Source organism: Oenanthe melanoleuca, chromosome 5 (assembly GCF_029582105.1).
Source record: "Oenanthe melanoleuca isolate GR-GAL-2019-014 chromosome 5, OMel1.0, whole genome shotgun sequence".
NCBI lineage: Eukaryota > Metazoa > Chordata > Aves > Passeriformes > Muscicapidae > Oenanthe > Oenanthe melanoleuca.
Genome location: NC_079339.1, coordinates 28,703,405 through 28,716,274, shown reverse-complemented (window position 1 = coordinate 28,716,274; position 12,870 = coordinate 28,703,405). Strand labels below are relative to the sequence as shown.

Here is a 12,870-nt window from a genome sequence, read left to right as displayed (position 1 = left end):
ACATAAATGAGAAGCAAACACTTTTAGGAGTTATTTAAGCAGAAAACTCTCCTTACTAAGAAAGTGAATAAAACACAGTGCTTGGAAGACACTGGTGCTCCCCTGCCTCTGCTGTTGCTTAATGGAAAGCTGGCTAGAAACAAAAAAATCAAGTTTCAAAGCCTGTCTGTTCAGGTGGACTAATGTTGATCTCAGACTGCTCCCAAGAACCCTCACGTTATCAACAGAAAGCCAATCTGACTTTAAAAAAAACTTCTGTTGGACCTTTTTCTTCTGCCAGGTAGTGGCAGCTCAAAGTCATCAGCACTTCCCTTTCTAATCCCAGCTAACACAATCAAGTGGCAGGGGAAACAAGACCTGTCAATTTTTCAAGCAACACTATGGGATCTCATTCAGGTTGTTTCTGTTGTCTATATTTGGAAGTACATTGGAATGGGTTGGCATGAAGTGCAGTAAGGCAAAAATGAAATTCAGTGACATGTTGTTGCATGCTTGGCCATATTATCAAGCTCTCCATTTTCCTGAGAATCACAGCATGTTGCCAGAGCTATATATGGCTGATGCTAACTGCCACAGCAGATGAGGCTAATTGCTGCCAAAACAATTACCTCCATGGTGTAGTTGGTGTGCTTGTTGTCAAAGATAAGTGCTTCCTGGATCAGCTGGTGGTCTCCTTCCAGCTGGTCAATCTTTGGTTTGTAATTCACAATGCTTTTCTCGTACTGCCGCAAGTGGTTGAGCTGGTCCTCCAGGGTCCCATGCATCTCTATTGAAATGCGGCCAATCTCCTGCATTAGCAAAGCCAAAGCAGTTAAGACTCCACTGAAAGGACAAGCCCCAACATGCCTGACATTTATTGCAGTAATTTCATTCACACAGCATGGCAATTCAAAGAAAAAAAAATCTCGTGGAGCAGTTCCTCCACAGGATCTGAGACGGTGTCAGCAAAAAATTTACCACAGCCCTGAACATTTTCCAAGTGAGGTGAGTCATGTAAGATGTGTCTAAAACAATGATACAAAAGAAAAGGAAACTGCAGTCCATAAGCTAGTAATCTACCATGCCAGATCTTTTTCTAGTGTACTGTCTGCCACTAAGTTAGTTCTCCATAGAGATGTATTTCTGTAACTGCTCCCTTCTTTCCAGCTCCTGCCATCAGTAACAGCTTCGTATTTTTACATTTCATCAACTCCAATCTTACCTGAAGAGAGATCTCCCTTAAATATGTCTCCTCTGCAGATATTTGGTATATTAATTGTATTTATTTAGTCACATGTATCAAGACCATTGCTGTGCAAGCAATTACACAAACTGTCTCTGATCTAGGATTTTGAATTTGTGGCATATAAACGCAAATTTTAAAATACCAGTGTTCCCCATCTTAAGTAATGCATTTTTCCTGGTACTAGAGTTAGAGGAAGAAAAGTACAAATGCTTCAGTAACAAATGTCAATCTTGGGATTCTTCATATTTTCTATGATGTTTCTCTTGCTGTAACTCGAAGAAAAAATGGCTGTGACAGCGGTCAAGACAGATCACAAATAAGAGTATCAGTGAAGATCACAGAGGAAAACAGTGTTTCAAAATTTGCAAAGCACTACCTCCATCTTGGTCTGGATCCAGGGTCCAATGACATTGGCCTGTGCACCAAACTGTTTACGAAGCCGTTCGTTTTGCTGCTGGCGAGCGTGTTCTTCCATCAGGGCTTGATCCCTTCTGGGAACCAGCTGCCGCACCTGCAACAAAGGGAGCAGTTTAGACACACAAAGGCACATGTACAGGAAATGCAGAAGCTGCCACAAGGGAGGGAGGAGTGGGTGTTTGCACGGAATACAAGCAATCATATGGTTTAAGTCCCAGTGGGCAAGCTCACAGAATGTGAATCCTATCTGCTGTAGGATACACATAAACTCATGTCAGGCCATGGAAGACCAGAAGCAGCTTCCATTCATTATTTGGGTTTTTGGTGGCTCATGTTAACTGAGTTGCACGATTCTGTTCAGATCTCACATTGGTGATTTTGTTTAGTAGTAAAAACCATAAGCACAACAGGTATGGACAGTCTTTTAGGATTACAGCAAGGAAAGGCTACTTGGCTGCAGAGATAGAACATCTGAAGGGCTGAATGGTGAAAAAGGACACTGATTCACATGCTATACTTACCTGCAGGTCAACTGAAGACAAAAAACCTCAAAGCCTTCAAATTTAGCAACTTTAATTTAAAATTAGCATGTAGAAGAGGGTTTAATGTGCCTTAGGCATTTATATTAAAGATCTCTTCCACTTTCCAAGTACACAGCAGTTGAGCCAAAATCGAATGACAAAACCCCTACTTAATTTAGCAGTAAGCATGAGAGGGTAACTGCAGAGTAAATAATCCACTTCCTGGGCCTGAAGTGGTTAAGCAATGACATTGTCCCCACTACCCTGCAAGGCTGGAAAGAACTCACATGTTCCCATTTGCCATTGATCTCATGTGGGGTGATTGTAGTGTAAGGATTCGTCCCTGCCATGTTGACATGATACGTCTGGACAATCTTGGAGACTTCATTGTGGATTCCCAGGATGGCTTGTCGCTCCTTGTCAGCATCTGGCAACGTGGCTTTGAACTGCTCATGAGCTGTGGTCAATCCCTGCAGAAGGAAGGCAGCAGCAAAGGAGGGGTAAGAACATTACTTATGGAATATCCTCTTCAGCAAATGTATTTCTGAAATGACTGCAAAAACTAACATATTTCCAGGACACAATGCAGGCTACTCTAATACACTTTTCAGGTTCTCTCAGTATCACTAAATGGGATGCTTTAAGTAGTTAAATGATGCAAAGTCTTGTTTTCCCTCTCTTTCTGTCCCATGTTGACCAGTGACAGAGATCATACACCAAAAATAGGTGGAATAATACTGGCTCATAATTTAGGGGGAACTATTTCTTCAACACTGCTGTCAGTGACTGCTTGTCAGCCTCTTTGGGGAAGAAGATCTGACTACTAGAATTACTATTAAAAAAGTCTCACTTGTTTCAATGCACTATGTTTTCTCCTCCCACTAGGTATGCACTATTTCTACACCTAAAGTAACTCCAGATGAGTACTAAGAGTTCAGCTTCAATTTGATCAGAGTCAGTTAAAACCAGGTGAAGTTCTTCCAGCCAACTGCAAACTTGCACAGGCATCACATGCTCCTGCTGCTGGAAGGCAGCTCCTTCTCCCTGACCACAACCCATCTCACTGTGGTGTGCAGGTCATGCTCCAAGGATTGATGGCTGGGGTGTGCTTGCTGGTAGTTTGTAGCCAGCTGACAAGCCAGCTGGTCCTGGCTCATCTCCCACTGATTCTACAGGCCTTTAAGGTACTTCATCCCAGAAACCTGGAAGATCAAGTCTAGGGAAGCAAATGCAAGGAAAGAGACAGGAAAATGCATGGGAAACAGAGGTGTGTGCAGGGATAACCAAGGGAACAGTGTGAACAGAAGAAAGAATGAAAGTAAACCACGTGATTGACTGCTCTCTCTCACAACACACACTGTTAACTATTTTCTGTAATATTCCTTCCTTACACTGTGACTCATTGCTTCACAGCTGCCGAGTGGCCATAGAGATGTAATACAAATCTGGGGGCTGGGAGAGACATTGCAAACACTCACACAAGGAGAAGATGGAAATGGTTAAGTGCTGTTTAGACAATTTTGCATTAAGAAAGACTTAATGAACCCCTTTGTTTAGGAGGGAAGGATGAAATAAACAAGTAGCAGCTCAGTAACTGTCACTGTTGTGTTCCCTGCAGGTCTCCTATTTACTGCCTTTGACGGTCACATTCCTCTCGGCCATTCTGGCAAAGAGCTGACTTGGATTCTTTTCACAAGCCCCTCGAGCAGGTGAAATGGAAGTCCCCACTGCAATCCAGGAAAGTAATTCTTGCTCTCTAAGGTCTGCAAATTACCTGTATATACCTTAAGCTGCATTCCTAACACCCTTTCAGAAGGGGAAAAACTGAGATACTGTCTTTGTTGTTCCAGAGAAGGCAAGACAACTTTGATTTCAAATGGTAATTCAGCACCAAAGTGGACAACTGTGATTTTTCTTGTGCTCAGCACCAAAACCCAGCTAGCAGCTCAATTGTCCTCATGGTACATCCTATCACATAGAATCAAATCACCTGGACATAACATTCCATGTGAGAATTGACCTGCAGACCCTGCAAGCAGCACTAAGCTTTGTTCATGTGGGTCAAGAAAAATTACAAGACCCTAAAATGTTCCCTCAATTTTCAGGCTTCTATTAATATGGCTCTGGAGTTACTCTGAAAAATCTGTTTTCAGTTTTTGTGTCTAGCTAGGATGATGTATGTATGCTTTATACCTATTCAGATCCAGGTTTTTGGAGAAAATCAAGGAAAAACATACTCATTTTTATTTCTCTTGATAAGGCTCACTCAATAGAGCAAAAGCACCAAAATATAACCTATAAATTCATACCACTCTGAATTCATAGAACTCAGGAGACCCCAAACTTCTCACTGTCCCCACCTAACTAGTGCAAATGACTGCTCTGTACCTGGATCTCCTCAATGGTGTGGACGATGAATGTGTCCTGCAGATCCTCCATGGCCCCTTCCATCCAGTTATTGAAGGGGGCAGCTCGTTTGGCATACTCCAGGTACAACTGATCAATCGTTTCCAGTAGTTTCTCTGTTCTCTGTGCATGCACAAAAAGAAATAAAAGAAAATCAGGATAGATGGCCGGAGAAGAATAATCACATAAATACATGGATTGTCTGAGCTGCTCCTTCCTTTCAGACCTCCTTGGTACTCCCAGGATGGCATGTCAGTAAAAATCTCTCTGCTGTTAGAGATTACACACTGGACAGATTTTTTCCCTCTAAGGGGAATAAAATAAATCCAAGGTCCTTTGAAATAAAACAAAACAAGGCAGAATTTCAAGCAGAATAAGCTTACAAAACACAAAAAAATGTAAAAACAAATCAATAGCCAGAGCAAACAAATGGCACCATAACTGGGCTCGAAGAAAAGCAGCCTAAGTACACTGAAATGTAGCCCTTGTTTCCAGTCCAGGATGTTCTAGGAGTTCACAAACAAGCTGACATTGCTTGTGTCCACTGCAGCTCGGGCAGCACGAATGCACTACCCAGAAGGTCCAACTTGTAATCTCACCTCCAAGGCTTCTCTACGTTTCTGGGTTAGGGCACCCAGATTATCCCACTGGTCACAGATCTTCTGGCACCTGGCATTGACACTGGGAGAGTCGTAATAGTCCAGCTCACTATAAAAGGTGGGGAAAAAAATGACAAGAAGTCAGATAATGACCCTGTACAGAAATAAGAGAAAACTATTAGAAATCTTGATCAGTCTTGAAAACAGATTCAGACAGAGATCATAGTCACTGCAAATAAAGCAAGTCAGGATGATATCATGATCTAGTTTAGGATACATTGTATGTGTTACACTAAATCAAATAGAACAGGACCACCCAAGGCCTCAACAAATACTGAGGCCGGCTACCTGATGGGAATAACTTGCCAAAGGGGGAAGGGAGTATAGACTTTTGCTCAAACTAGAAATAAGCAGATTATGATCAGAGCAATCTGCTCCTGTATGCTGCTTAAGAACATTATGCAGCCTAACAAACCATGTCTTATACACCAGAATGGAAACCAAGGATTTTATAAGGAACACTGAGAAACTGCTTAAGATTGTCCTAAGAATTGCATAGTACAGGTGGCAAGGAATAGCTGAATTACATAACCCAGTAAATTTATTTAGGGCAATCCCAGAATAACCATGTAGGTTTCTCTCCTTTATGCTTGACAAGAAGTGCTTTGCTGATATGTCTATAGGCTGACACTCAAGGAACACAGGCTGGTAAAAGTATTCCTGGGGAAAGGAACACACTGGGGCACACTAAAGCTTGCAGCCTTGCATTGCTGTGTGCTCATGGTTCTGGTCAAAGAGGGAGAATCTGCAGGCAGAGGGACACCAGCCAATCTGGAAATGTCAACCTTGAAAAAAAACCCAAAATAAATCACTGAGTGACCCTGAGCCATCTGAGGAGCAATTCTTTAAGCAGTAATGCAGGTTACACTCTTGCCTCCCCCAGCCTTGCTTCTTCATGCTATTGTATGGCCCTCCTGGGGTGTGTGGGCACAGCTGTTGGTGGAGTCCTCCAGTAAACTAGTCAGGAAACTGATTTGGGCTAAAAATAACTTATTTGCTAGGTTTTTAATCCAGATCAGTTGCTTGATCTACTTTGCTGCAGAGCCAGCACTGCAGATGAAAGAACTCCTTCTGAAAGCCTGTCTTGTAGCACACCTATGCTGGACACTTTGGCTAGAGAGGGGAACATTTCTGCCATGGGTAGCTGAAGTGGCCTCCTCCACATCCTCTGCATTTCTCTGGCAGTGTGTCTCTGGGTGAGAAAAAAGCTCTGCCATGGCTTTTCAGGGCATGGCCCCTTTGCTGAAATGGAAGATGGCTTTTATAAGAATAGCAGAGCCTGCTGTTCTCACACTTTAGAAGAAATAACCTCTCCCACAGCTTAGGCTTCGGTCTTCACTGCTGCTCTTAGAGCTGCAGCTGCTTTGGCTGACATGTAGTGTCTGCTTTGGAAGTGGCAGGTCAGGTAATGCTTGCTGACTAGACAGACTCAGTTTTAATCTTACTGACATGGAGGATTGCCTTGAACCCTCCTCCTGTTCCAAGGTCAATCCTCCAGTGGACAAGAGAGCAATTCTGTAAATCTCTGTTGTTAAAGAAGATAACGATCTTGATCCAATAATCCTAAATTTTAGAGAAAACCAGCTCTTCAGCCCAAGAGGACTGATCTTGGCCCAGACATTAACCTCAGATAGGCCAGTGTGATATATAAATCTTTTTAAAATAGGAAACAGAGTCAAAACCAAGTAGTTCAGAAACATGGAGGGTTCCAAAACCTTCCTTCACTGCAGTTGCTACCTCTTTGCCTGCCTGCTATTCTAGCATTTATCCTGGTAACCTGTATTACTCCAGGAAAAGGAGTGGAGCTGAAGGTTTCCAAGAAGGGAAAGACCTGATCTGCTGCAAGGATATCCTGCAGCAAGTGCTGAATGGAGTGCACTGTTCAGCAGGTACTCCTGGGGGAAAGAATGAGGTCACAATGGGCTCAAGCAGCTTTTCCCTGCTGGAATAAGGAGGACTATTTTTTTAATAAAAGAGAGCAAACTGAGATCCTCCTATTCTCTCCTCTTTCCTTCTGATCCTTGAAAAGTATGACAGTGTCATAACCCTGAAATACAGCATGTGCCAGCAGCAGGTCAGACTCTTTAGGAAAGGGTTCATGGCAGCATAATGAACTGGAAGAGGATGGAAACTTGGCTCAGGAGTATAATTCTGCCTCCTCCTCAACAGCACCCACAGGTCATCCACTTTCTGGCCTGCTTTTCTGGTGTGTCCGGATACTGGACAGCAGTATCCTAGATACTGTTTGGAAACACTGGGAATTCCCAGCATTTTTGTACGGGGATGGATTTTTTGCTCTCCAGAGGGCAAAGCTCAGTGAGCCTCCCTGGCCCCAAGGACGGGACGTGCGCTGGGGTGCCGTACTTGAGCTCTTGTGCAATAGCAGCAATCTGCTCCACGCGGTCCTGGTGTGCAGCCAGGTCACTCTCAAAGGCCTCGTGTTTCTTCAGCAGGGCCTTGATCTCCGAGAGGGTTGCAGTTTCGTAATCCTTCTGCTGCAGCATTGCTTCCTTACCTGGGGAGGGAGCCAAAGGACAGAGGAATGAAGGAGAGGACCCAGGGTGGCCAAAGCCAGCTCTCCCCACCCAGACACCCTGGACTGCCTCGCTCCAGTTGCCCTGCCCGAGGCTTGTCCCTGTGCCTGCTGGCCTAGAGAAGCACAGTGCTCACTTTCAAACCACGAAGTGAGAGTTTGCCATTAACAACACAGAAGGGCACATAATGTAGCTTAAGCTAGCACCGTCACAGTTTATACTGGACTCGTCTCAGTATGTGCAAAATGGGTTATGCTGATCCTGTAAAAGCCAATGGTAGCATTTACTGTACAGGAACTTTTCATCTGCTCTGTGGCTGCATTCTTCTAGCCAAAGTTCTCACTTTGCCACAGTTATGAAATGCCAACGCTAACTGCATGATGCAGAACAGAGATCAAGGTGGTTTCCATACATTGTTTTCAAATAAAGTAAGAAATAAAGACAGCCTTCTCAAGAGGAAACCCTCATGGAAGGACCCATGCACAATCCATCTCCTCCTCCCTACATAACAGTCAGCACGGTGTCAGGCAACAGGAAGTATGTAGGCTGGCATTACCATCTGTCCAGGACTCATGAATGGATGCCTTCTGCCGGAACTTCTCTGCCAGGTGATCCAGCCTCTCCAGCCTCCGGATCTCATTCAATAACCACTCCTCGTAGCCCTTCTCAGCCTGCTCTAGGCCACCCCAGGCATTGTTTATATCCTAGAGACAGAAACATGAGAAGACAAGGCAAGTTAGAGGAGGGAAGATGTTTCCCAGTATTAGTCCCAGTGAGTTACATGGCTCCATGGATTGGAGGGAGTGAGCATAGGCTTTTCATCTCATAGACAAGGCAGGGACACGAAGTCTTTGACTTAAGGAGGACTAGAAGTGGCAGGATATAACTGTCTGCAGAAAAAAGCCGCTCTAAACACTTCTAGAGTTTTGAAGTTCCCCTACACGAAACTTTAATAAAACTCAACTTTTTCTGAATCAGAAAGAATGAAAGCCACCACGACATCTCCTCATAAAGCCATGCAACCTGTGAAGAGCCTCAGAGTCTGATTTAGACACAGGGAAGCAATGACCACTTGATCCTCTCCTATCATGGCTACCCTGATCTATATTTTGCAGGGTTCCTCCCACAGAATATCTCACCATGAAGATGGGCATTCTCTGCCCACCCATGGGCAGAAAGGGAGTCTAGTTTCCCAGGCCTGTTTGGGGTACACAGAAGCAGCCACCCCACTCACCGAGACCATTTTCCCCTCGGAGGGCATGAAGGCTGGCCTGTTGCTGAGCCGCAGCTTGGTCTGCAAGGTGTTGAAATTGATCTCAAGTTGGCACTTCTCCTGGACCTTGGGGGGCTTGTGCAGGCGCCGGTAGTCCCGGAAGTCCTCCAGTTTCTGCTGCATGGCTTGCATGGTGTTTTCTGGGGCCCGGTTCTCCAGCCAGGGGATGGTGCGACGAATCCACTCCAGCAGCTGGAAGGAGCAATGACAAGAAACCTTGAACTGAAAATTGTGCTGAAACTGCAGGTGTTGCTCTGATTTCATAAGGGACCATTTACTTTTATGTTTGCTGTCAGAAAGATTTTGCCACCAGCAGGGCTTGTAAAGAAAAGTTTTCCACCTTTTTTTGGAAATATTTTTTTTTTTTACGAGCAGCACATTCTAATAGTACTGCTTGTTTCATCAGTGCCAACGTGCTTAAGGCACAGCTCTTGCACAAGGAGGACCAAAACTATATCCTCAGATTATGTTAAAGCCTTAAGAATTTTTCTGGACTGTTGCATAATTAAAGGATGTTGTAAGTCATATTATCTCCAGAAGAAATCAAGTTCTTGCTTTCAGTTGAACCTCACACTTTTTCTACTCTAGCTTCCTCAAATTCACTGTCGCTCTTTGGATCTATCTCCATAACAAACCTATCTGCTAATGCAATAGGCACTCTACAGTGTGACTGGAGTAGTGCCCTTTGTTTTTCAGATCAGGCTGAAACCAGGCTTATGGGTTATGTCTGCCCTTCTGCTGTCCATCTTCTCCTCCCTACTTATCTACCACAAACATACTCCAGTCCACATTTGGTCTCTTGTAGTTTTCCTGTTGTCAGTCTGTCAGCCTTTTCAGCTAACAAAAGCAGCCTCCAGCCTGTATCTGACAGAGATTCTTTACATAATCATCAAATGCCATTTCTTTCTTCAAGTATCTCTAACTTTTATTCTCTAATCCAACTTCTGACTTCTAAAGTATATTAGCATACAAGCTATATGGAAGATGTAATGACCTTGTAAAGTTTGACAAAAGTTAAACCAACTTGATTTTTCCTTCGATTTTAGCATTTCTGGGTTGGCTCCTAATAAATTGAGAGCTTCTTTGTGGAAGCTTTCTGTTTTAAAGTAAATTGTTCTTGTATTTAAGGTAACTTTGGTCTTTAATTTGAAGAGCAAAAAAATAATTTTCCAGAGACAACAGCAGTGGGTCAATTGCATTCCCCAAGATTACCCATCAGCATTAAATGCAATTCTTTTCTGCATACCACCACTCAGAAACCAACACCTACATCACTGGCCAGTTTTTCGTAGTCTTCCATGAGCTGTTCATTTTCTTGGTTGACTGCCAGCACCTTGCAGATACGATTTGCTGCTGTCTCCGCCTGACAAAGAGAAGAAAAATGAAGATGGGAAAAATGTGAAAAAAAAAACAAAAAACAAAACAAAACAAAAAAAAATACAAACCAAAACTTGCATCTTAGCCTCTTGCTACATACCTGTGGTTAAATCTCCTACTCTTAGCTCTAGCAACCTGTCTGCACTTTGGGATGTCTGTCCTGACCTCTCTGCTTTCCAACTGGCCTTCTATAATGATTTGTTTTCTTCCCTTTTTCAGAGATTCTCAGCTGTGCTGATTCTCCCTTCTGTGTAGTGGGACAACCAATGTTTCTATGCTTTTTCTGGAGCTGCTGCTCTAAGAGGGACTCATAGTTTTTTTCCTACCAGATGGACCCTGGTAACTTCTTCAAAGACAGGGAGTTTCTGCTGCCACCTCCACTCCCCATACCTGCATTCTGAGCTGGAACAGCAGTAAGACTGATGTCAAGCTGATGAGACTGTCTCTGTACTTTTACCCCAGGGAAGAACTACCAAAACAGAGTTAACCCACTGGACTTACAGGAAAATTCCTAATTTTGTTTGGCAGATTAAATGGTAGATACTTCTCTTAATCTTAAATTCTGCCCAACAGAACTGTCTTCCAGTTCTCCCTGTATTTCTGGCACTGATTTCAGGGCCACCTCCTTGGTGGAGCATACACCTACCATGTATTCAGAGTCTCATGATCCAGCTGAGAAGAGGATTTCTTCTCCCCCCACTTTTCTGGATAATCTTTCTGCTTACTCTTTCAAAATAAGTCTTACAGTAAAAAAATATCCTACTGTTACTATTTAGGTTTGGAGCTTTGTTGTTTTTTTCTTTCCATTGTGAGACCAAAACCTGATTCTCTGCAGGGAGCTCAACATGTTAGAACATGAATTTGGAAAGTAAGGATCAGAAAAATCCCAGCTATGAACTCAGAAGCAGTCAGTGTGGGCTGGAGTGCCATGCGTGTGTTTGGCATGGGGAACACACAAGCAGGCTGATCCTTGCACAGAATGTATCTGTGGGTTATCAGCTCCCTTCATCATCACCATGGTGTGTGCCATGCCACAAAGCCTGAGGATATGCCCCTGTGATGCATCAGGGGATTGCTCAGACCCCTTTTTCCACAGTACAGCTGTGACCCTGGTGCCTGGGGAAGGTGCTAGAGGTACCTACAGGCTTCCTTGGGAGAAGTACTCCTTACAGAGGCTAAGAGCAAATAAGGAGGACAACATGCCAACACTACAGCAAACCAACTGTAAATGCTGTGTCCTGCCTCAAAACTCCATTTAGGACTGATGCCAAAATAAGTTTTGCTGAGTTTATAGCTGGTAAGTTTCAACCTTCTTCTATTTTTAAAAGACCTTTTATTATCTGTTTATTCAATCTTCAAGGACATTTGAGAAAAAAACTAATTTTTGCAGCTGATGTGAAGCAGCAAGAATAGCAATAAAGTCATAGGCTGTACAGTGATGTATGGATTGCTAAGGTCCCAGAGGACATGGCAATCTTATTCATTTGTAGAATGAAACAAAGCGGTTAAAACATCTATTCAGTCATCTGTCCTTTCACTAAAGTGGACCAGCTATGAGATACACGGATTATCAGCTAATTTAAAACACATCAGATAGACCTGTACAGAAAAAGGAGCAGTTTCACTTAAAAAGAAATGTGCAAAAATTGCAAACAATGGTTACATTTAAGAAAGCTTGTACTTTTACCTATTTTTAACTAAAGTTTGTACTCTAATGGAGTGTTTTTGATATACAGAGAAAACTATAGACATGAGACCAAATAGTATGTCAAAAAGACATGATATGCCTAGTGACTGCAGGGAACTGGTGATACCTAATGTTTATCTCAATCACTCCAGGAGAGGTGTTCATTTAACTTTTTATTTTTACACCCCATGAGCTCACTGCAGCAGCAGCCAGCTGGGCAGGCAGGACCCCATTCCACTGAGGCATATTTACATGTATCTGATGATAGACTTTCTCCAGCTGCCCAAGTTCAAATATGTGTGTGTATATATGCGTGTTGAACAACTGTCCAAACAAAAAGACCCTAAGAATGTCAGCAGTTACAACATTATTTGTATTATCCTAATGGCAGGAGTGTAGAGTCTTTCTCTCCCCCACTAGCACTTGCCTCCCAATGGTTCTTGCCCTGGAACTGCTACTGCTCTATGCAATAGTGTGCTGTTGCTGCAGCCATAGGAAAGGCTCTGTGGCCACAATCACCATTAATGTAATGAGCAACATGTTACACTGTGCTCTCAGCAAGGTAGGACAGAAGGATGCCAGAGCTTTCAGGCAACCTTCACAAATACCCCCACACAACTGCTAATGAGCTGATCCATAGTGATGGCAATATCAAAATTAAGGCAAAATACTTTTAGGTAAAAGAAGAGTGGCACACCAAGATGTTTACATGAGGCCAAGGCAGCTCCCCCTACACCTTCATTAGTTCAGTGGAAAAAGCTATTTTGGCTT

The 12,870-nt window shown here is 43.3% G+C and overlaps 1 protein-coding gene across 3 annotated transcripts in view; it reads right to left on the bottom strand.

Annotated features, from left to right (window-relative positions):
- The window catches only part of ACTN1 (actinin alpha 1), an 85,613-nt gene that overhangs the window by 6,851 nt on the left and 65,892 nt on the right, over window positions 1-12,870 (bottom strand). For all 3 annotated transcript variants that reach the window (XM_056492160.1, XM_056492158.1, XM_056492159.1), the window contains exons 9-17: window positions 10,306-10,398; window positions 8,997-9,227; window positions 8,319-8,466; window positions 7,593-7,743; window positions 5,169-5,277; window positions 4,552-4,692; window positions 2,451-2,633; window positions 1,602-1,736; window positions 609-788 (exon numbers count right to left, since the gene is read on the bottom strand). In XM_056492160.1, coding sequence (XP_056348135.1) covers window positions 609-788; window positions 1,602-1,736; window positions 2,451-2,633; window positions 4,552-4,692; window positions 5,169-5,277; window positions 7,593-7,743; window positions 8,319-8,466; window positions 8,997-9,227; window positions 10,306-10,398 — 1,371 coding nt within the window. The remainder of the gene's footprint in view (window positions 1-608; window positions 789-1,601; window positions 1,737-2,450; window positions 2,634-4,551; window positions 4,693-5,168; window positions 5,278-7,592; window positions 7,744-8,318; window positions 8,467-8,996; window positions 9,228-10,305; window positions 10,399-12,870) is intronic.